At 39.3% G+C, this 22,769-nt stretch overlaps 1 protein-coding gene across 6 annotated transcripts; it reads left to right on the forward strand.

Annotated features, from left to right (window-relative positions):
• On the forward strand, positions 1-21,622 carry LOC137172482 (cytohesin-1-like). Of its 6 annotated transcripts, XM_067576936.1 has the most exons (13): positions 3,892-3,910; positions 3,992-4,043; positions 11,900-11,982; positions 16,126-16,190; positions 16,791-16,857; positions 17,454-17,572; positions 17,937-18,130; positions 18,499-18,647; positions 18,865-18,977; positions 19,659-19,737; positions 19,856-19,927; positions 20,379-20,533; positions 20,630-21,622. In XM_067576936.1, exons 2-13 carry the CDS (start codon positions 4,016-4,018, stop codon positions 20,706-20,708), a joined length of 1,203 nt encoding a protein of 400 aa, XP_067433037.1. In that variant the 5' UTR covers positions 3,892-3,910; positions 3,992-4,015; the 3' UTR covers positions 20,709-21,622. The 6 variants fall into 6 exon arrangements, with proteins under 6 accessions (XP_067433039.1, XP_067433036.1, XP_067433038.1 ...); XM_067576935.1 differs by lacking the exons at positions 3,892-3,910; positions 3,992-4,043 and adding an exon at positions 29-157 and having other exon boundaries at positions 18,865-18,976; positions 19,661-19,737; XM_067576937.1 differs by having other exon boundaries at positions 3,854-4,043; positions 18,865-18,976; positions 19,661-19,737.
• Positions 21,623-22,769: the final 1,147 nt, after the last annotated feature.

The following is a 22,769-nucleotide window of genomic DNA, read 5'->3' on the forward strand; positions in this document are numbered from 1 at the left end:
GCTCAGAGGATACCGCTAGAGCCTCAAACAGTGTTTTGTCACAAACTCCTGAGCACACACTGTGTAGTGATGGGGACCGTCAGTGAGCTGTGTGCCTCCAGTTTTCAGGCATTTCTCTGTCCTACGGTGCGAGCTGCGGCACCTGCTGCTGCTACAGGTAAGTGCTTTTAAGATAAATACACTCGTCTTGTGTTATTGTGAACTATTTTTGAGCTTTTTGAGTAGTTCTGTCATGCAATTAACCTTTATTTCGAGCTGCGTGAACATGCTTTCTCTTTATTCATGCACATTTTTTTCTGATTTGGAAAAAAAAAAAGTGCTTTATGAATAAATTATCACCATTGTTATTCACACAGGTCTTTGTTGCTTATATGTCGCTTTGTGTGACTCTAGAAATGACAGACAAACACAGCGAGAGACGTGGAGAGCAAGACTGGCACAAAGTGCTATCAGTGTTCAGTTGCCGTGGTGATTTTCAAGACACAGAGCACTCTGTAGTGTGTGTGTGTGTACTGTATGTGTGTGTGTGTGTGTGTGTGTATGTGCCATGCTGTGCTTTTGACATTTCTGTGTTCATGTGCACACATGAGTCAGGCAAACTGTGTGCGTGTGTGTGTGTGTGTGAGAGAGAGAGAGATGGTGGGCTTGATTTGAGAACATGACGCAAACCCATCATCCTCTGGTCCAGGATCTTCCTCTCCAGTGGGTGCTGGAGTGACATAATCTCCATTGCTGCCCACAGGTGATTTTATACAGTAATGTGTATCTATGCGTTCATTCAAAAGCCATTTTTACACAATGAAAGCAGTTCAGCACTCAAGCAGGTTATTTCCTTTTGCCTTATGGCTTTTTATGACATTTCTTTCTATAGTGGGACTTCCCCATCTTTTTCCGTGTCATTTCCTCTGCTTTCTTCTTTGTTAGTCTGCTTTCTTCTTCTTTGTTTTTGCCTTGAGCTTTAACGCCTCTGAAGCCTGAGCGATTTCACAGACAAACCCTTCAGCTGTGAAGCAGATTTGCTCAATCAATCCTTTGAGAATGATTCGTATCTTCAGATTTACCTTTTTCCTGCAAAAGTATTAGAGTTTGTTCGTTTTTTAACTCACCTCCAGCATGAAAGAGTATGTGGATATATGACCACATGTTCACTGTTTTGTATATTTGCACAAATTGTGAAAACACATTTCCCTCCTTGGACAATAAAGATCTATCTATGCTGATCTTGGTTTTGTGTCCAAGAGATTTGGGCCTCCACCTCAGAGCAATGAAGGGATTTCATTTCTGGTGGTCACAACAGTGAAAAATGACTCTTTCCAGAAACAATGTACTGGTTAATTTGGATAATACACAGACCTCACTGTCAAAGGTTTTCATTTGAACTACTTTTTACCGATGAGAAAGTCCCAGTGGAAACAGTCTGTTCACAATCTGTCGCTCAATAGAGGGGAGAAAATGTGTTTTTTGTATTTGGGTGAGCTGACCCTTTAAACTGTTAAATTGCAGCAGCTCTTCCTCACCCCTCCTCAACATATCCTGTTTTTGGTGTGTCCAAAGTCTGAATAAAGCACTGATTCAAGCGCACAGCTGCAATCCTTCGCCCTCTTTTCCTCTATCCTTCCCTGCATCCTCTCCTCGCCCTTCCTCTTTCTCTCACACACGAGTCGTTTCTGATATCAAATGTGCTTCCTCAGTCTTCACACCCATGTGGTTTAAATGTGCGTCTCTTCTCCAGCAGGTTCACTTTATAATTAATTATTTTATACTTCTTGTTGCGTCCTGTCTGTGTTCTTTTCCTGCTTGAACACGCCACCACAGGGTGGAGTGCTAAAACATCAATAAGTGAAACATTCACACATATCCCCGAGCCAAAAGACATTAAAACTGGTTTTGTGAACAGATACACCCATATACACACACACACACACACATATACACACACGGACATCTGTAAAAACTACAAACAGATTCAAGCATGCAAACATGTGAATTAATGCAATTTTTATTTTAATTTCTCTCCACATACACATATGCTTATAGTGCAGGCTATAGTGTTATTACAAGCAGTCAAAATGATGAGATATTAAGTCAAAAATGATAGTAAGTTAGTAGCTGTTAAGTCAGAGATGAGATCTCAAAATGATGACTTGGTATCACATAATTAAACAGATTCAAGCATGCAAACATTAAATATATTTGTTCCTTTCATTTTTCCCATTTCTCTCTGCACACATATCCTTATGAAAACCTTTCCAAAGTATTAAAAACAGCTGAAATGATTGGAATGACAAGTCAATACAAGACATGCTGACTGCAGAAACATTAACTCAGAATTAACACAGTCACCTTCAGTGTTTTCATCATTAGACGTGTTTTATGTGCTTCGTACATCGTTTATTTTCTATCATTTTTATGTGTGTGTTTATAGTTTTAATACATATTCAGTTTTACATCTTTTACTTGATGTTATTTGCTATATTTTAATAGTTATTTTATTACCCCTAGATTCGTGATTTTATTTAATCATTTTCTTTTGATGTCTTTCAAAAAGCAGAGTGTAGTCGGGTCACATTTCAGATGTCTATGAGTTGTTAACAGCTCCACCAAATAGTGATTTTTCCCTCTAAACTTCTCACATGGTTTCACTTCAATAAATGTTAAAATGATCCAATATTTCACCAAAAATCAAAGATTAGAGAAAAAAAATCCACAAACTGAAAACAGATTTGTGTATCAGAACTTTATTTTTTTTCTTTCCTCTCCTATTAATCATCTTACGACCCCTCAGATTTATCTGGTGACCTTTTGGAGGGGCCTGACCCCTAGGTTGGGAACCACTGGACTAAACTAGCTAACTGTATATAAAGTAGTTGAAACTAGCTCCACCTCCAGCAGCTACAACAGTAACATGCTGCTCTAACACTGATGCTTCACTATTAATAATCTAATGATGTCATATATAATAATATATCAGTCAGAGGAACCAAACTACTACTTTTACTGCAATACTTTAACTACATCAAGCTGATAATACTTATGTACTTTTACTCAACACAAGTCGGATTTTTCATGCAGGACTTTTACTTGTAATGGAGTATTTTTGCATTGATGTATGGGTAAGATAAGTCAATATATTATAGGATATAGATGATATATTAAGATTAAGATATTAAGTCAAAATGATAGTAAAGTTAGTACGATGATAATATCTCTACATCACATAATAATGACAAAAATTGTCATAAATGTGACTTGATCTTTCATAATTCTGACTCTGTGCATCATAATTTAGATTTACCAGGAGTATTTTTAGATAGATAAATAGAAAGATAAATAGATGGATGGATAAATAGATGTATAAATAGATGGATGGATAGATAAATAGATGGATAAATAGATGGATAGATAAATAGATGGATAAATAGATGGATAAATAGATGGATGGATAGATAAATAGATGGATAAATAGATGGATAAATAGATGGATAAATAGATGTATAAATAGATGGATGGATAGATAAATAGATGGATAAATAGATGGATAAATAGATGGATAAATAGATGTATAAATAGATGGATGGATAGATAAATAGATGGATAAATAGATGGATAGATAAAATAGATGGATGGATAAATAGATGGATAAATAGATTGATAGATAAATAGATGGATAAATAGATGGATAGATAAAATAGAAGGATGGATAAATAGATTGATAGGTAGATGGATAGATACATAGATGGATAAATAGATGGATGGATAAATAGATGGATAAATAGATGGATAGATAGTTGGCTAGGCAACCATTAACCGCTTTCTGATTGGCTGCAGCCGCTGAAGCCACGCCTACGTCATCCTGCCCCAACACCGGCTGTCTCCGCAGAGACAGTTGTCATTAACTGCCAGTTTAACGGTAACGGAGTGACAAAATACAGACACTTTTTGGCCTTTAAAGTTACCTAAAACTTAGAAGTTTAGCTTTTCTTGTTATCAGTCAGCGTCGACCAGCAGCACGAACATGGTTTTGAAGTCGGAAGACGGAGTTGGTAAGTTGCTTTGACCCGCTTTAGTTTAGCAGGGCTAACCTTCAGGCTAACCAGATTAGCAACTAACGTAACTTTAACGCTAGATAACTTAAATAAATCAGCGCGTAGCGGGTAGTTTGTGGTTGATGCTGGTTTCAGCATTTCATTTCTTATCAACAGAGCGAAAGCAACAAGTCCTCATCTGTCCTGACTGATTAAGTTAATGCTCTTTGACAGTCTGTATTAACTGGCACAAGGGATCCTTTATTATTAATCTGGTTTGAGGCCAGACTTTATGGGGGTTTGTGCTTATTGTGCAGCACTTCATAATTCATGTGTCTATAAATACAGTCAAAGCAGTCATTTATTAGTTGGAAATGAAGAAATCACCCTCAAAAATACTTGTTTTTTTTTAGTTAACTTGGCTGCGTGGACTAAACTGCGTAGTTCTCCAATTTGTGACCAAAAAGTACCTCATCGTCAGAAATAGTAGATGAAAAGATCAGTGGTGGAAGAAGTACTAAGATCCTTTACTCAAGTAAAGGTACCAATACAGTAGTGTAAAAATACTCCATTACTAAAGTCTTGCATGAAAAAAACCTACTCAAGCAAAGGTACATAAGTATTATCAGTTAAATGTAGTTTAAGTATCGCAGTAAAAGTAGTAGTTTGGTTCCTCTGACTGATATATTATTATATATGACATCATTAGATTATTAATAGTGAAGCATCAGTGTTAGAGCAGCATGTTACTGTTGTGGCTGCTGGAGGTGGAGCTAGTTTCAACTACTTTATATACAGTTAGCTAGTTTAGTCCAGTGGTTCCCAACCTAGGGGTCGGGGCCCCACCAAAGGGTCACCAGATAAATCTGAGGGGTTGTGAGAAGATTAATGGGAGAGAAAAGAAGACTTTTTGTCTAATCTTTGATTTTTGGTGACATATTGGATCATTTGAACATTTGTTGAAGTGAAACCATGTGCCAAAAAAAGCCCAAAGGGTTAGAAACCACTGGTTTCATCTTTAACAATGTGTTGTATTTTAAAAGCTCGGGAGTATGAAGTAGCATCAAATGGAAATATTCAAAATTCTTCTGAAGTACAGTACTTGCATAAAAGTACTGTGAAAAGAGGAAGAATAAGCCACAAAAACAATACAATAAACAAGATACACTAATTTATTATTTGTCATCTTCACCACAACTACTCTTTTGTTTCAAGCTGTACTTTACAGTAAAGTATCTTACTCTGTCAGGTGGGAAATATCTGTCAAATCTGATTACCAACTATGCTTAAATAAAGGTAGCTCATTCTGTCATTTAGGAATAAACTGTCAAAACCTTTAGTAACATAAATTGGTTTTAATGAAAGATCACTCATTCTGTCAAGTAGGAAATATTAGAGCTACAAGCAGTAAAGGTGGCTTTTCATGACATTTTCCACTTGACAGAGTGGGTGCTACTTTATTTTTAAGCATAATTATAATACTGGAAGCCTTTTTTTCCCCCACCTGACAGATACTCCACTTTAAAAGACTTTTCCACCCTCAGAGAGCAGTTCAACTTGTCAGAAATGTCCTCACATTCTCTCTCTGTCATATTAAGATGTTTTTCTTTTCTGCAACAGTTTATTTTTCCTTCCCTTAGCAGTTTGATTTATTTTTACCTCCTTACTTACTGGACTTTTGAGCCTTACGGCTGTGTGAATGCAATCAGTCACCAGGGAGTTTACCATAAACGCTGGATTATATCACTCTGCTGAGCTTGTTATCCTCAGGCCAGGGAACATTGTAACGGACAATTATCGCCTTGTGAATACTGAAATGGACAAATATTGCCTTGTGAACGGTGCCAGACACTGCAACGCTCAATCTCAAAACACAGATCTTTTCCTAGTCATAACCAAACTGCTTTGCCTTGGGTCCTGGGTCAGCTGCCGTCCTGTGGGGGCCAATAATGAGACAAACCAATGAGGGAGGCGTTGTTGGTGTGTGTTCTTTTGTAGGAGTTTAATTTGCGAGGATTCAACATGTGATGAGCAGAGACGGAAGACTGAAGACAGATTTAATGCCACGATAACAGAGAGCTGTTGTTAAGTAAATTGTTTTTTTGTATGTTTTGGTGTCCAGCAGGGCTGCAACTAACAATTATTTTCATTATCGATTCATCTGCCGATTATTTTCTAGATTAATCGATTAGTCATTTGGTCTTTAAACTGTCAGAAAATGGTGAAATATGTTGATTGCTGTTTCTCAAAGTTCAAGATGACGTCCTCAAATGTCTTGTTTTGTCCCGACCAACAGTCCACAACCCAAAGATATTCAGTTTACAGAGTTTACAGTCACAGAGGACTAAAGAACCCAGAAAATACTCACATTAGAGTGAAGCTGCAACAATTAGTCAATTAATAAGTGTGTCGATCGACAGAAACTATTTTGATAATTGTTAAATCATTTTGAGTCATTTTTTAAGAAAGCTACTTAAATAGCTCGAGCATGAGGGAGTATAAAGACGTTGCTGGGACGAGGGGAGGATATTCTCTTCGTTTGATAACGTCAAAAGTAAAGTTAGACTCGTCGTCGGCTTCCTGACTCAATTTTAAAAAGATGAGAGAAAGAGAGAGAGAGCAGCGTTGGCCGAGCGAGCTAGAGAGTGAATGAAGAGAAATAAACACACCGCATAACCCTGCAGGAAGGCGCCACATTAATGGTATTAAAAATAAGTAGCTCTTTCTTTCACTCACTTCTAAAACAAATGCTAGCCAAGATCTTTACGACACGAGGCGGTGGCGCTCATGGGAAATGCGGTCTTCATTCTGGGAAAACACTACCGCTTTTGTCCACAGGGGCCGCTAAAATCAACACGAAATTAAAGTTCCTTGTTGTACCTTTAAAACATTAAAAAACTATTAATCAATTATCAAAATAGTTGGCGTTTAATTTTCTGTCAGTCGGTTAATCGACTAATTGTTGCAGCTCTAGTATCCAGGACAAGTGAGTCAAACTCAGGTTTGCATTCTCCTCATTTCTTTACCACTCAGTGTTTTGAACGTGCATGCAAAACTGCCCTGCCCTCTCTCTCTCTCTCTCTCTCGGACACCGGTGTCCACGTGGGGGAGCCGGTGTTTGATGCTCTGCTCGTTCAGGGAGGGAGGGAAGGAGGGAGGAGTCAAGATGGACAGAGGGAGGGAGGGAGGAAGAGAGATGAGAGTTCAAGGGTTTTCCCCCTCACACACTCACGAACACTCTCGTCCTCATCCTCATTTAGCTGCAGGCCTGCTCCCTTCTCCTCTCTCTCCGTCCTCTCTCCCCTGCTGGAGTGAGCGCCTGAGGATTAAGAGGCAGGGAGGCTGGACTAGAGGACCACAGGATTGGGATTGGAGGGCTCTGACAGGGCTGGATTACTGCTGTGTTATAGGAGACACTAGACTGGGCTGCTGAAAACCGGCTGCTTTGGTGCTGGAATTGGCGACTAAGATAGACTTTTGGATTTCAGAATCAACCTGTGAGTGAGTGTGTTGTTTTCAAGCTGCACTGGGAATACTGGGACAACCGAGACTGGTGGTAGTGAAGCCACTCAGCCAGACTGACGTTCTCACTGGTATGAACCTTTTAGGATTATGACACAAATGAGTGGGTGTACTGCGTCAGCACTACTTCTCCATCAGGTCTAATTTGCAGAAATGTATCTGAATGAATGTGTGTGTGTGTGTGTGTGTGTGTATGTGTGTACGTGTGTGTCATCACATCATCCTCAGAAACCTCATGAGAGCCGGAAACCCAACCAGAACATACGGTAACTGCTGATTGATTAATGTGGCGTTCAGTTTTCTTCAGAGGATGCAATGTGTTGCATAACTTACAAACCAGACGGTGGATGCAGAAGCACAGAGAGCAAACTTTAGGGCCTGAGATATGTTGGTTGTCCGGAGCAGCTGGTCATCTGCAGCGTCGCTCTGACAAGGTGTCCCATTACTTGGCAACACAAACACACACTGGCTGACCTCGAGACTATGCAGATGGTTGAGGTGCCAGAGGACGCGGGTCAATAGTTGTTTATGTTTTTGTGTTTTTGTTTACATGAGAGAAGAGTGATGTGACACGCTTTCATGAAGCATCACGAATCTGCCGCCGGCTTTTATTTCCTCTCTAAATGTAAAGTCGGGGGGTAGGAAGTGAGCGTGAATGCCAGTTTCACTACCTCTCTGCTCACAATGGCGCGTTATTCTATTCTGAGTGGAGGCTGTGTGTGTGTGTGTGTGTGTGTGTGTGTGTGTGTGTGTGTGTGTGTGTGTGTGTAATGAGTGAGTGCGTCACTGTCTGTGTTTGCAGGATGTAAATTATATCAGTATCTGAGGCTGTGGCACCTGTCACGCCACCTTGGCCTTTTCTGACTTTACCTTTCATATATTTAGAGGAGTCTGAGACAGACTTTGAAATGACTGACAAAAAATAACTTTACTCAAGGTCCATCCACAAGATTTTTCCGGAGCTTTCAACCACATCTCATGATCTTTTTTTTTTTTTTTGAGGATGTAGTTTAAAGGGGAAACAACAAATGATCTTAATGTGTATATATAGAGCTGAAACAATTACATCATCGATTACTAGTTTAACTTAATATTCATCAGCATTAATTAATATAATGGCCTGATGGTTTAAGTCACTCTTAAAGCAAAAACTCCAGAAATCCACAGTAGAGCTGCAATGATTAGTCGATTAGCTGCTGACTATTTGTCCATTAATCGCTTTGATTCATTTTTTTTAAAGAAACAAAAGATAAAATTCTCTGATTCCAGCTTCTCCAGTGTGAATATTTTCGGTTTATCTGAATATCTTTTGGGTTGTGAACTGTTGGCGGGGACACATAAGTCATTTGAGGACGTCATCTTGGACTTTGGAAAACAGTGATCGACATTTTTCACCATTTTCTGACTGTTTATGGACCAAACAACTTGTCAATAAATCGAGAAACTAATCGGTAATGAAAATGATTGTTAGTGCAGCCGTACTCCACAGGTTTCAGCTTCTCAAATATGAAGATTTGCAGGTTTTCTTAGTCGTCTACGATGGTAAACTCAATACTTTTGGGTTTTCTTAGTAAAACAAATATTTTGTCAACTTTGGCTGCTGGAACTTTTACGATAGTCTGTAAACTAGTTAACAATAGGTTGATCGATAATTGATAATGGAAATAGCCGTTATTTGCAGCTCTATGTATTAGATTATTCAATATTATGTAAATGTGCAGGTTGATTGTGAACTCCATCCCTGAGAAAGACTGCTACATCCAGTTATAAGCTCTGGAAAAAGTTAGTAAGTGAACCTTGAGCTCAGATATTTTTGTCTCCAAGGTTTAAACAAAGACTTTATTTTTTTTTTTAGAAATTTTAAAAACGTTGAGATTTCTTGTAGTTCAGTTTTTTATTTGTTGGAAATCGTCCCTTTTGGCGTCTAAAAAGCTATTTTTTATTTACATATTCATCTCAGCGTCGACCGGGTGTAATATATCATTTGAAATACAAAACTTCTTGTAAAATATTATGAATCTTAAAAGTACTGGTAAAACACTTGCACCTCTGCTACTTAAATGAGTTTCCCTCGGTTGATCCAGAGGTTGACAGTGAGTAACTTGTGAAATGAAACAGTTTACAGGAGTCTCCCAGCGTGGCTCCACTAATGAGGCTGACAAACAGCAGCAGCACAGCTTGATTTGTCCTTCGTGGCTCCTTCTTGTTCGCCATAAATTGTGTCTTTTCTTCACCTTTTTCATTGGTTGAAACATATTTTTTTATGCATCAGAAAGTAGCCAGAAGCTTTATTATGAGGCACCCAGTGGAGAGGAACAGCAGTTATAGTTTTATGGTGCAGAATATGAGATGTTTGAAAATCTTTGGACGAGAGACTTGCATATTATAAAACATGAAATATGCAGATGGGCACGTCTCTACAGCGCTGTGTTCTCTGTCTTTTTCTTTTTTTTTTTCTCTCGCAAGTTTTCTTAAGAAAAACCACAAGTCAGCCACTGTGACAGATCCACATTTCCCTCCTCACCTTATCATTCCTCTGCAGATGTTACGTGTGTCTGTGGTTGCCCACCAACCTCTGTTCTATCAGAGGACACACTCGGGGTGTATAAAGTTCAGGGTGTGTATTGTGTGGAGGGTGGGAGCAGCATCGATGTTCGAGCTTAACGGATACAGGAAGAATTCACGTCTAATGCACCGTTTTTTAAAGCTGCTTTGATGTTTCTGTTGGAGATTGTAATGTGTCATCTAACTGTTTGTTTTTGGATTGTGTGTCAAAAACCGGAGCTGGAAACATTTCAATAATATCGATGAATCTGTCGATTACCTTTTTGATTAACTGATGAGTCGTTTGCTCTATAAAATCTGAAAAATGTCGATCATGTTTTCCCAAATCCCAAGATGCAACCTGAGATGTCTTGTTTTGTCCCGACCGACAGTCCACAACCTGAAGATATTTAGTTTACTGTTATAGAAGTCTGAAGAAACCCGAAAATATTCACATTTAAAAAGCTGAACCAGAGAATTTTGATATTTTTTCTTTAAAAATGACTCAAAACAATTCATTTATTATCAAAGTATGCTAGGATGCTGCCAAACACTGTTATTTTGAGGCAGAACAAATGGGAAACGGCCAGAAGTGAGAGAACAAGCTACTATTCTGTGTATGATGAAACTTCTCATAGAATTAGTGATTTTTGAAGATTCTGCTTTATATCTGTTGAGAAACCACTCATTTCTGTACCATGACAGTGTAAGAGCTTTTTAAATGTAGTTGCTGATTCATTCTCTATTCATTTTCAGCTCTAAATAACATAAACATTACACTACATTTGTTTTTTTTTGCAATAGAAAGAATGAAATATATGCAGCTTTCCATTTCTGGTGCTCAATCTGGAAAGAAAAAGTGTTTTCATGCCACTTAATCTTGTTTTAAAAGCTCAGCAACATCGTTAATCTTTCTTCTTTTTGTCAGTTTCTTTTGTCATCTTCATTCATTTTAAAGTCACAAGACTCTCAGCTTCTTGTTTCGTCGTTGCCCAGTGAATGATATCAGGCAAAATGATGTTTAATGGTCTGTTTTAACCATTAATATTATATATAAAAGCAAACTTTCAATCATTTGCTCTCATACAGTTTGTATAGTCTACCATGGTGGATTAGTCAGTGAACGTCTGCACACGTGTACGTTGTGATGTTGATGATGAAACGTCGAGTTCAGTCTCTTCTTCTCCTGCATATTTTCTGTCACCAATATAACTTATAACAATCTCTAAAGATATGAAAACTGTGTGAACATTTTTTAAATTTTTACACAGTTCTTCATGTTTGTGCTTCAAGTTATTTGTCTGTTACTACATTTTTATATAACACTGATAGTTTTAACATGTTTCAGTGTTTAAATGTCCTCTAAAGCAGCTTTTTATTTTATGATTGTTATGTTTTTTTTCAGGCAAATATAAATGTTGCTTTCTAGATGTAAAATATAACTTAGAAGGACAATATTTTCATTATTGTTGTTATTATTGTTTCCTCCTCCTGAATTTTTCTTATGGCCACTGGTTAGTGAGTGTGTGTGTGTGTGTGTGTGTGTGTGTGTGTGTGTGTGTGTGTGTGTGTGTGTACAGGACTAAGGGGGTTGATTTAATCTCCACTTTGGGGTTTGGATGTTGGGGAGGAGGCTAATTTGATGGATCAAAGATTGTGTTGCCATAATGACCCAGACCAGTGGGATTCTCAGGTCCCCTTCCTGTGTGTGTGTGTGTGTGTGTGTGTGTGTGTGTGTATTGTGTATATATATGTGATAAAGATATTTGTTTGTATTTGAGTGTTATATATTCTTCCTCTTGTCTCAGTGCCTGATGACCTCAGTCCTGAAGAAAGACAAGAGCTGGAGAGCATCCGCCGCAGAAAACAAGAGCTACTGGAGGACATACAAGTAAGAAAACACACACACACACAGACACACACACTTTGTCAAGGCCCAGTGATGTTTTATTTATTTAATCAATTTGTTTAACTTTAAAAGAAAACCTCAGCTGAATTCATCTGGAGTTCAGCCTCGTGGTCTCAGTCTGTTTTCTGTCCTCCTGATTACTGCACATTCTCTGCTGGGCCGCTATGAAAGGGAGTTTGTTTTTGTCCCTGCTGTGAACCTTGTGGCCGTCTGGACTGTTGCACATCTCTCTCTTTCTCCCTTTCTCTCTGGAACATTTCATTTTTTTTAAACCATGTCAATTGTTTCAAGCTGGCCATTTAAAAAAAAAAAAAAAAAAAAAAAACCTGCATTGTTTTGCTTTTGCGTTTTTATTACATGGTTCAGGTAGTTCTTTCTTCTCTCTTTGTCCTTGGCCAGATTTGTTCCTCCATGTCTAGACCAGTGTGCCTTGGGAGGTGTGTGTGTGTATATAAATATATATGTGTGTGTGTGTGTGTGTGGAGGGTAGGGGGTATTGGGGTATGACCACCGGAGCGTTACTGTACGCATTCAAGACAGATGATCCTCTTTGTGTGGGGGTGCATGTGTACGAGGGGGGTTGAACCTCATATATATATATATATACAGTGTGTGTGTGTGTGTGTGTGTGTGTGTGTGTGTGTGTGTGTGTGTGTGTGTGTGTCCTTTATCTGTCTCTGCCTGGAGGGACAGTTTAACCCGCTGCCTCAGTTCCCCCCTACAACCCTAAATAAATTAGCGGGACTTTCTGTGTCAGCTCTTCATTAGGATGAATTTGTTTTGGCATGATAAGGGAGCAGAGGAAGACCTTAATATTAATATTTATCTTAGCTGGAAATAAGATATAAAATGCAGACAGAAATGAATCATAATAATTAGATAAAAGCACAAAAGGATAAAAAGGGCAATAATGACGTTTTATCTCGTGTGTATGTGGCATTTTGAGAAGGTTTTTGATGTTACATGTTCTGGTTTGTAGGGTTGGACCAATATAACAGTTTGGTGATATTAGATTAGATATACTTTATTGACCCTCGAAGGGACAGTCACCAAATAGTCACCACATATGACAAGAGGAAAAAACATTAAAAACAAAGATAAACAAAGCCAGGATGAAACAGTTAAAATAGTCTGAAAAACGTAATGAGTTACTTAATATGTTGCTTAAACACAAGGCAATAAAAACTAATCGTTAACACTGAGCAAATAAGAACACAAAAGACCTCACAGCCAACAGTGATAGATAATCATAAAGGCCATTTAATAGTGTAACATGTCATTGATAAGCTTCACCACAGCAGGTCCTTATCAGTCTTTCCATTGAGCAGCCGTGCACTAAAAGAACTTTTCAGTCCACGAAAAAACACCACTGAGTGGGTGTTTCTGCATATATTAGAAAGGTCTTCAATTTTATTCTTGTTCTATTTTCTAAAAGAACCTTTAAGAAATCTGGAGGTGAGCCAAAGATAGAGCTGCTTTTTTTTGATCAGGTTATTTATTCTCCCTTTGTCCTCCACTGTAATACTCCCCCCAACAAACAGCAGCATGAGAAATGATGCTCTGGTTAAAAACAAACAAGAAGTAGTCCTCTATTTATGTCACAGGACCTTTTTAGGACCATGTTTGTATCTACCTTCCAGGTTAGTTTTGTACACCGATATTTGTAAGAATGGACAGGAGAAAAACAGGAGTAACTTCCTCCCCTCTCTTCCTAAAGTTAATAATCAGCTCCTTTGTTTTACTGACATTTAAGTTTAAATAATTATCTTTGCACCATTTAATTAAAGAGTTCTTCTCTGTGAGCTAAATCGTTTCCTTTTGATATGAAAATGCAAAAAACAGGAAGAGCCGTGACCGTGTCTGCAACCAGCAACAGCAAACTGTTCCCTGCGGTGATCCTGTCTTAGTTTAGAGACTGTCAGAGAAGTTGGTTATTAATTCTGACACACTGAGGTCTGGAGATCAGATAATCCATCTCCAGACCTCAGAACGTCAGAATTAATAACCAAGTGTCTATCGCACTGATATCGACTATTTCAGACACTCCTGTCAATGTTTGAACCATAAGCAGGCATTTATGAACATGAACACATATTTAAACAAACATCCAAAGTTCATGTACAAATGCTAATACATGAGTCTATATTATATTATATATATATATATATGTATATTATCTATTGTGAGAGATGGAGGGTGTTTAGAACATGTGACTATAAACTCACACGACGCCTCATTTATTTCATGTCACATATTGTCAAGTCAGTTTTATTTGTACAAATCAATATCAAAAAATCACAAATCTGCCTCAAGGAGCTTTAAAATCTGTAGTTATACAGTTATACTGTCCTTAGACCCTCAATTATTGACCACTCATATCATCCACCTCTGATATGATCAGGTTTAGGGCTGCAGTTTGTTAATATTCATATGAATTGTTCATAAATTGAGTTTTGGACTCTTGTTTGGACAAAACAACCAAAGATATTTAATTTACAATGATATAAAACAGAAAAACAACAAAATCTCACATTTGAGAAGCTGGAACCATCATATGTTTAATTAACAACTTGATTGATAAATTATCAGAAGTGTTGTTGATTAATTTTCTATCAACTAATCATTTGATTGACTAATCCTTTAAGCACCAGCAGAGTTTTTCCCTGCTGACTAGTTACACAGAAACCGTCTGGAAACTGTTTAGTAAACGTCCAGTAATCCATCTCTTGAGTTTCCATTCCAGTAGGTGTGGTGGGTGATTTGGCCTTTAACATCAGATAATGTTAAAATAATTTTTATTATTCTGGTTTCACTGGAAAGTTTTAGCGTCTCGTGTTTTCATGCTCTAAATGTTTTTCCCAGCATTCCTGAGGTGGAAATTCTCAAAGTAAAAATATTATCAGCCTTCAAAAAAAAACCCTTTAATTTGCTCCCTAGTTTGTTAGTTTCCCTCACAGCCGTTCAATATTGTTTTAAGAATTAATCCTCAGTCAGCAAGGTGAGCATCCAAAACACACACACACACACACACACACACACACACACACAAACACACGCCCTCCGGGCAGCGACGCTGTGTAAATAGATTGATGGAGTTTATTACTGAGGTCGACTCTCGTTCTGCGCTTCTCTCCTCTAAAGCGCCGCCCTGTCCTGCCCTCGGGGGCTGATGGGTAATGAGCCATGAAATATTCCAGTAATGGAGACAGAGGACGCTGTTCGTTTACGAGGGGGTGTAACCATGGAAACGCACATGGGAGGAATCCTGACAGCTGAAGTTATTTACCTCCGATAAGGGCTACGTCACCTGCTCTACACACATATTCTGTTTAGATGATTACATCTCAGGTTGCGTCTTTTTCTCTCTCTCTCTCTCTCTTCTATAATTAGTTTGTTATCTTCTGGGCTCAGTGTTTCTCCATCTGCTTCTCACCTGCGTTCCACAGTCTTTCCTCCCATAACCTCTGCTTCTGAGCTCTGCTGAGCAGCTCCGCTAAGCCAGTCAAAGTCTTTGATCCTGCATATTCCCGTCTCCCCACCAGTGTGACGCTCACACAGACTGGGGAGGGAGTCAGTTGATGGTGGGGGGGGGGGAGAGAGAGAGAAGCAGGCTGGTAAATCTGGGTCAGGAGTGGGGAGAGAGAGAGAGAGAGGGGTGGTCAGCTCTGACCCCAGAACAGGTGCTACAGCTCCCAGAGAGGATTTTCTGCAGAGCGCGGCTGTTCTGAATAACTCCTGCCGAGAGGAAGAATGAGAGAGAGAGAATCACGTCTGCACTTTTTCAGGGTTTTACTGGGTCATCTTCTTAGCAGGAAGCTCTTGTCCGGACATGTTGGTCAGTAAAGACGTATCTGGAACAGACAACCATGAAAGATGAAATGTGCTGACGGTGAGATCAAAGCATGTCCGGAGGTTTTATGTAAAGAGTCACACATCACACAGACATCACATGTATGCCTTTCGTTTCCTTTTGAGTTTCTGTATTTGCAGCCGAAAAGACGCACAATTATTCAACTGTATTTCCTTCCTTTTTTTTCTCCCCCCCCCTCTTTCTGTCTCATCACTCGTCTTCATCGCTCTCTTTCTCTCTCTCTCTCTCTCTCTCTCTCTCCCGTCTGCTCTCAGAGGCTGAAGGATGAGATAGCAGAGGTGACCAATGAGATTGAAAACCTGGGCCTGACTGAAGAGAGGTAAAGTATCTCTTCAACCACCATTTCTGTGCTTCATGCGTAGGCAGCTCTGGTCCACTCAGCCTTTTGTTTCATGTGTTCACGGGGATCTGACACACAGATGCATGTTTGGCTTCGGGGCTGCAAAAACAAATGTTTTCGTTATCGATTCATCTGTTGACTCTTTTTTAATTAATCGTTTAGTCTATGAAAATGAGAGTAAGGAAGCATTTTCAAGGAGCTTGTTTTGTTTGACCAGCAGTCCCAAAAATATTCAGTGGAAAACAGTCTAAACACAAGGTCCACTTACTGAATTATTGTCGGAGCTCTCAACCGTATCAAAAGCTTCACCTTCTGTAGCTGAAAGAGGTTGTTGGATATTTGTCCCGAAGGTCGAGAATGAATCTCAGCCTCGAACAGATTCAGTTTACAAAACAGAGAAAAGCAGCAAATCCTCACATTCGAGAAGCTGGAACCGCTGAATATTTGACATTTTGCCTCATAAATAAACAATGATCAAATTTCTGTCAATTCATTTTCTGTTTAGACAAATCCTCTTCTCAGTATTAGTGGGACTGATGCGGATTCAACCACTTACAGAGTTGTTCTCTTGTTTTTTAGGAAAAGCATGCAGAGGAATAAACAGATGGCCATGGGCCGGAAGAAGTTCAACATGGACCCCAAGAAGGTGAGAATCAGTCGACGTCAGGCTCTGTCTTTATGTAGAAGACTGTCAGTAACACAATAGTTCAACATTATGGGAAATACACTTTTTTGCTCTCTGGGTAAGAGTAAGATGAGGAGATCGATGCTGTTCTCATGTCTGAAAACATGACGCCAGAGCCAGCAGCAGTTAGCTTAGCATGACGATGGTAACCAGCTAGCCTGCCTTTGTCCAAACTTAAGAAAAATCGACCTTTAAAGCTCACGTACCAACAAGTTATATCTTGTTTGTAAAAGCAACAATTATAAGCCGTTTTACACGTCAAGCAGTTGCCAGGCAACCAGCAGATACTCCAGGAAGTTACTGGTCCTGACCAAGAAATGGTCCGGCACATAACTCTCCACCAGAAAGTGAATTATGATTATTTCCCAAAATGTCAAACTATTGTGGTGAAACTGAGACGCAGTTATGAATATTTTTAAAATTTAAACAAGTGATTCATCTGAACTTTGTTCGTCTCACTGGACAAAGACTGTTAACTTCACCTGTTCTCATATTTAGTGTAAATACTGATGTCCAGACTATGATCTGAGCTCTGATTGGCTGCTTTTCCTCCTCAGGGGATCCGATTCTTGATTGACAGCTCCCTGCTGAAAAACACCAGCAATGACATCGCCCAGTTCCTCTACAAGGGGGAGGGGCTTAATAAGACAGCTATCGGCGACTACCTGGGGGAGAGGTGAGTGAGACCAATGATGCTCCTCCCAACTGGTTCTTCTCATCAGAAGTGATGATGATGATGATGGACCCAGAGAGTTCTCGGAACAGGATAATCCTCATATTTTCTATCTGTGGACTTTGTCCAGCATTGAGGACAAATCGAGCCTTATCAATACAGAATATATGAGCTTAACAGATCATCCATTAATCTGTTTTTTATCTGATTCGTCACATCTCATCCATCTCTTTTTGTTGCCAACTCAGTGAGCTAAACAGAGCCGCGTTCAGGTCTTGATCCTGTTTTCGTTGTCCTTCCTCCCCCCTGCCTGTGTGCGTGTGCATGTGGGTTGTGTGTTTTGTGTGGGACCGCGCGTGTCGTGCAGAGATGACTTCAACATCGAGGTTCTGCACGCCTTCCTGCAGTTACACGAGTTCACAGACTTGAACCTGGTCCAGGCTCTCAGGCAGTTCCTGTGGAGCTTCAGGCTGCCTGGCGAGGCTCAGAAGATCGACCGCATGATGGAGGCCTTCGCGCAGCGATACTGTCGCTGTAACCCCGGAGTGTTTCAGAGCACGGGTACGTGAGTGTGTGTGTGTGTGTGATGTACAAAAACACGTTCCCAGTCATAGTATTTTTATTTTTATGAGCACTAAAAGAAGTTAAAATACTGCTTTTTTCCCTGAAATATCATGTACATCATGTGTTTTAGCATTTTGACTTCAGACTTAATCCCCAAAATACATCACAGATAATTTGCTGTTGTGATGAAAACATCAGTTTTAAACTTAAGTCAGTGGAAACATATTTCTAAAACACAATAAACATGAGTGTTTTTTCTCTTTAAATCTGCTAAAATATTTACAAAGGAGCAAATCTCATTTAATCTTTGTTTGTGTATTTATTTCAGTCATTAAAACGTGCACATATATTATCTTTTTTCCCAGATACTTGTTACGTGTTGTCGTTCGCTGTGATCATGCTGAACACCAGTTTACACAACCCCAACGTGAAGGACAAACCGTCTGTTCAGAGATTTACGGCGATGAATCGAGGCATCAATGACGGAGGAGACCTGCCGGAGGACCTGCTCAGGGTCAGTTTATTTTACTAAAACTTCAACTCGCTGGAAGCTTCATTTTAAAATAAACAACACAAAAGGACATGTTTGTTTATTCCTCAAATGAACATTTTGACTGGTGAAGTCCACAAGATTTGACCTTTACACAAATATCCTGCCTGTTTTCACGCCAGGACATGCCATCCAATAATCTAAGATAACATTTCTTCTCTTTATTTTGGCCTCTGTGTAGAATCTGTACGACAGCATCAAGAATGAACCCTTTAAGATCCCAGAGGATGATGGGAACGACCTCACACACACCTTCTTCAACCCCGACAGAGAGGGGTGGCTACTCAAACTCGGTATGTGCGTCCATACTTCATAATACTTCATTATACATTCACTTCTGGATCCATCCAGCCTCTGTAGGTCAATGTAAACTGGATCGCCCTCTAGTGGACTGGATTCGTAACAACATCTTTAACCAGAGGAGGACAAACTGATGTTGAAATTTAGAAGAAAGTTGACTGAAATGTTTGAACTTGTAACTCTTGTGCATCTGTTGTGTGTTTACATGCACTTGATGTAATGTAAAATGTGTTTTTTGACATTCTTCTTCTTGTGTTTCATGTTGTGACTTCAGGAGGTATGTACCCTAAAAGCTCAAACTCGCCAGCTTCAACGCACGGCTTTGCCTCTGAGCCGCCCCTCCCTTCCCTTCCCCTCCCCTTTTACCCCCCAACCCTCAGTGGCTGTGTGCACATCAGCTTTTTGCATATTTTACATCTAGATTTCATTCAGAATGAAGACATTTCATTCCTGCGCTGCGTGCTGTTGAGCACTGATGTAAAACAATTAAAAAACAAACAAACAGTTGTTTCACATCTGCTTCTGACTGCTGGACCACACTGACCTGAGTTTTAACCTCAGCTTTCATCTTTGCAATCATTAGTCTTAATTTAACCTGCTGATCAGTTTGCTTCAGCTCTAACAGACGTTTTTCTGTCGTTTATCGACGTCACCGCTCACCAGTAATCTCTCCTCAGGTGGACGAGTGAAGACCTGGAAGAGACGCTGGTTTATTCTCACAGATAACTGCCTTTACTACTTCGAATACACGACTGTAAGTAATTCCTATTTTGGCTGCAGAAATATCCTCAAACACTGTGTGTAGGCTCACGCACGTTATACTTAGATCTCTTACAGTGTTATTTATTTTCTCTCTCTGCTGTGTTTATAAGGATAAAGAACCCAGAGGGATTATTCCACTGGAAAATCTGAGTATCAGAGAAGTTGATGACTCCAAGAAACCGGTAAACTGAACTCTTATCTCTCCACCACTTTACTGTCATGTGACTGACTGACTGCCGCTGTTTTTCTCCGCACAAGATGTGGAGAAAAGATTGATGTTTTGATAAATGTGTCCGAGAAATTTGTCAAAAAATAAACCAAGCAACAAGTAGAAATGTCTTAAAATATGTTAATTATGTTAAAATATGTCATTTATCCCCCATTAAGTGCGATACTTGTTGTGGTTCAATATCTATTAGTTGCCTCATTAAAACTTTTCATTTTTAAAGCAGGTCCAGTGTTTTCAGATACAGAACCACCACAAATCAATTCTTTACAGACTTGTTTTTTATGTCCTCTGTCATCAGGAAACGATTTATTCTCTGCAGCCTGAAACGCTTCTAATTTGTGTTTTTTTGCACATTTCGGTAGTTTCCTGTTGACTCATCTCACTCTTGTTTCTCTCTCCCCCAGAACTGCTTCGAGCTGTTCATCCCGGACCACAAAGATCAGGTGATCAAGGCCTGTAAGACGGAGGCAGACGGCCGCGTCGTCGAGGGCAACCACACTTTTTACAGAATCTCCGCCCCGACCGCGGAGGAGAAGGACGAATGGATCAACAGCATCAAGTGAGTCACATTTAAACTCTTTTTTTTTTTTTTATTGTTGTTGTTTATTTTTTTGTTTCCCTCCATCTGATCCTCCTCCACGTTTCTCACCTGCAGAGCTGCGATAAGCAAAGACCCGTTCTACGAGATGCTGGCTGCTCGGAAGAAGAAGGTTTCCTCTCTGAAGGGGCTGTAGAGCTGCTGACGACTGAACTTTGAAAACAACAAGCACAGGTTTGACTCATCAATGCAGAACTGGATGCGGATCTGATACTCCTCCACGGACCTGGCAGAGGAGTCAACTTCTCCTCTGTCGCCTTTTGAACTCTTGAACCTTCAGCACCGACACTCCTTCCTCTACAGGTTTATAACCTCCTCTCGAATATTTTTCATTTCACATCTTCAGATGAAACTATTCAACCGTAAACATCTTTTTCTTTTAATCTTCAAACATCCTTTTTGAAAAACAAACATCCTGCAGGACTGTAACTCTTGACGCTCTTCTTTACAATCTGCTGTAATGACTGATTCATCTCTGAAACTCTTCAGACTCTTGTGTTGTTTTCGGTCTGCTTCTCCCGGAGAGAAACAGAATGAAGAAGTGTGTAACACTCGCCGGATCATAAATCATGTTTGTTCATCATTACACACGAGCGGAGGAAAAGAAACAGATGTTTGATAAGAAACATTAAAAGAGAAGGAGTCGAGATAAAATGCTGGACACTTACTGGAAGAATCACATTACACGTTAATGGGATTCAGATGCTTTTATGTTACACTTTAAGTTAGTTTACAAACGTCTCTGTTTTCATCAGTTTGAGGTAAACATAATCCCACACATACAGTAAACTCTTCACGGAGAAATCTACTGGAAAAATATCCTTCGGTCAGGATTCGTCCTCGTCTGGGATTCGTTTAGTCTCATTTGCCATATAAATGCTTTTTTTTTTTTTCTTTTTTTTTTCTAAGCCTGTTTTCTTACTGCTGTTGATCTTTTTGTCAAAGCACTGTTTATGGAAATGAAGGTAATGCATAGCTAAATATTTATTTATCCAGATTTCTTGTAATTTATTGTTTTCAGTTTTGTCTCATTAAAAGTTTGCAAACGAATATCGTTCATTTTACTTTTTGTCACGCAGGAAACAAAAAGCCTCCAGAACATCTGTGTCGTTTATTACTGTGATGATATGGTCGTATTAATATTGACATTGAAGAGTTTCTGGTTCAGACTTGTTTTTAAAAAACCAAATCTGGATTTTAGGGTTTTGTTTTTGGTGATTTTATGCTCTCTGGATCAAATTTAGAAGACACAGCAGATGAAATATTACTATAGTTGTGAAATAGTGACAAAGTTCTCATTTAATCTTCAGGTGAAACATCAAAATATTTTTGATTTTATTTAGTCCTGAATCTTACCAGCACTGATGCGACCAAGATGTTTTCACACGGTCTATTTCCTGCTCGTTAGCTACAGAACATGTGATCGTTTCACGTGTCTCCAGAGCCGATTGTTCTGTTGTCATATTTTTAACTTTAACAAGCAGATGAAAGCTTCAGCCTCGAGGCAGAGCGGGGAGAGATTCCTCCTCAAGGAAAAACTGTTCAAACAGTCTTGTGACTTAACTGCATTAACAGGTAACAGCTACGACTCCGGAGCGACACCAACGTATCCAACAGGCTGACGTGTCACAACCCACACTAAATATTTCAGTGTGAATTCACAAGATCGAAGGAGCGTTTCACAAAGAGCTAAAAGGAAAAAAAAAAAGATCTTATGAATGATGAATTAGAAATGATTAAAAAGGCAAATCAGGTTTGTAAACTAAATATCTAACTCTAGTAGTCAGTTGCTTGGCTACTGTTCTAAATCTAAGATAAACTTTTCTAACTTTATCTTAACTTGTAGTTAAGATTGGGTTTTTTTGGGCACTTGTGGGAAACAAACAAGCTGTGAACTCTGACATCATCTTAAAAAAATGAGGTGAAGACAGTAAACAGCTGCAGATTTACACATTCAGCAGATATGAATGTTGACATTATCATTCGTTTGGAGTTCTGGCCTCCTGATGAATATAAGTCCAATATTCACTCTTGTTTTTCACTCAGTTATGAGTCACTAACTTAACCGGCTCCGCACCAAACAGGAGACAGATCGAGTTCAGAGATCTTAGAAGAGAAGTGAGAGTGAACTGAAACAAGGTCGGGGGGCCAGAAAACCAAAACAACGAGCTGAAAGGTGCTAAAAAGCTCTGAAGGG

This window comes from Thunnus thynnus, chromosome 20 (assembly GCF_963924715.1).
Source record: "Thunnus thynnus chromosome 20, fThuThy2.1, whole genome shotgun sequence".
Taxonomy (NCBI): Eukaryota; Metazoa; Chordata; class Actinopteri; order Scombriformes; family Scombridae; genus Thunnus; species Thunnus thynnus.

Excerpts from the sequence above, each read along its gene's own strand:
- LOC137172482 (XM_067576935.1), top strand. The coding sequence starts at position 70 with ATGGGGACCGTCAGTGAGCTGTGTGCCTCCAGTTTTCAGGCATTTCTC. Across the intron at positions 158-11,899 it reads GGCACCTGCTGCTGCTACAG|TGCCTGATGACCTCAGTCCT; the intron begins GTAAGTGCTTTT and ends CTCTTGTCTCAG. Across the intron at positions 18,648-18,864 it reads TGCCGGAGGACCTGCTCAGG|AATCTGTACGACAGCATCAA; the intron begins GTCAGTTTATTT and ends GCCTCTGTGTAG.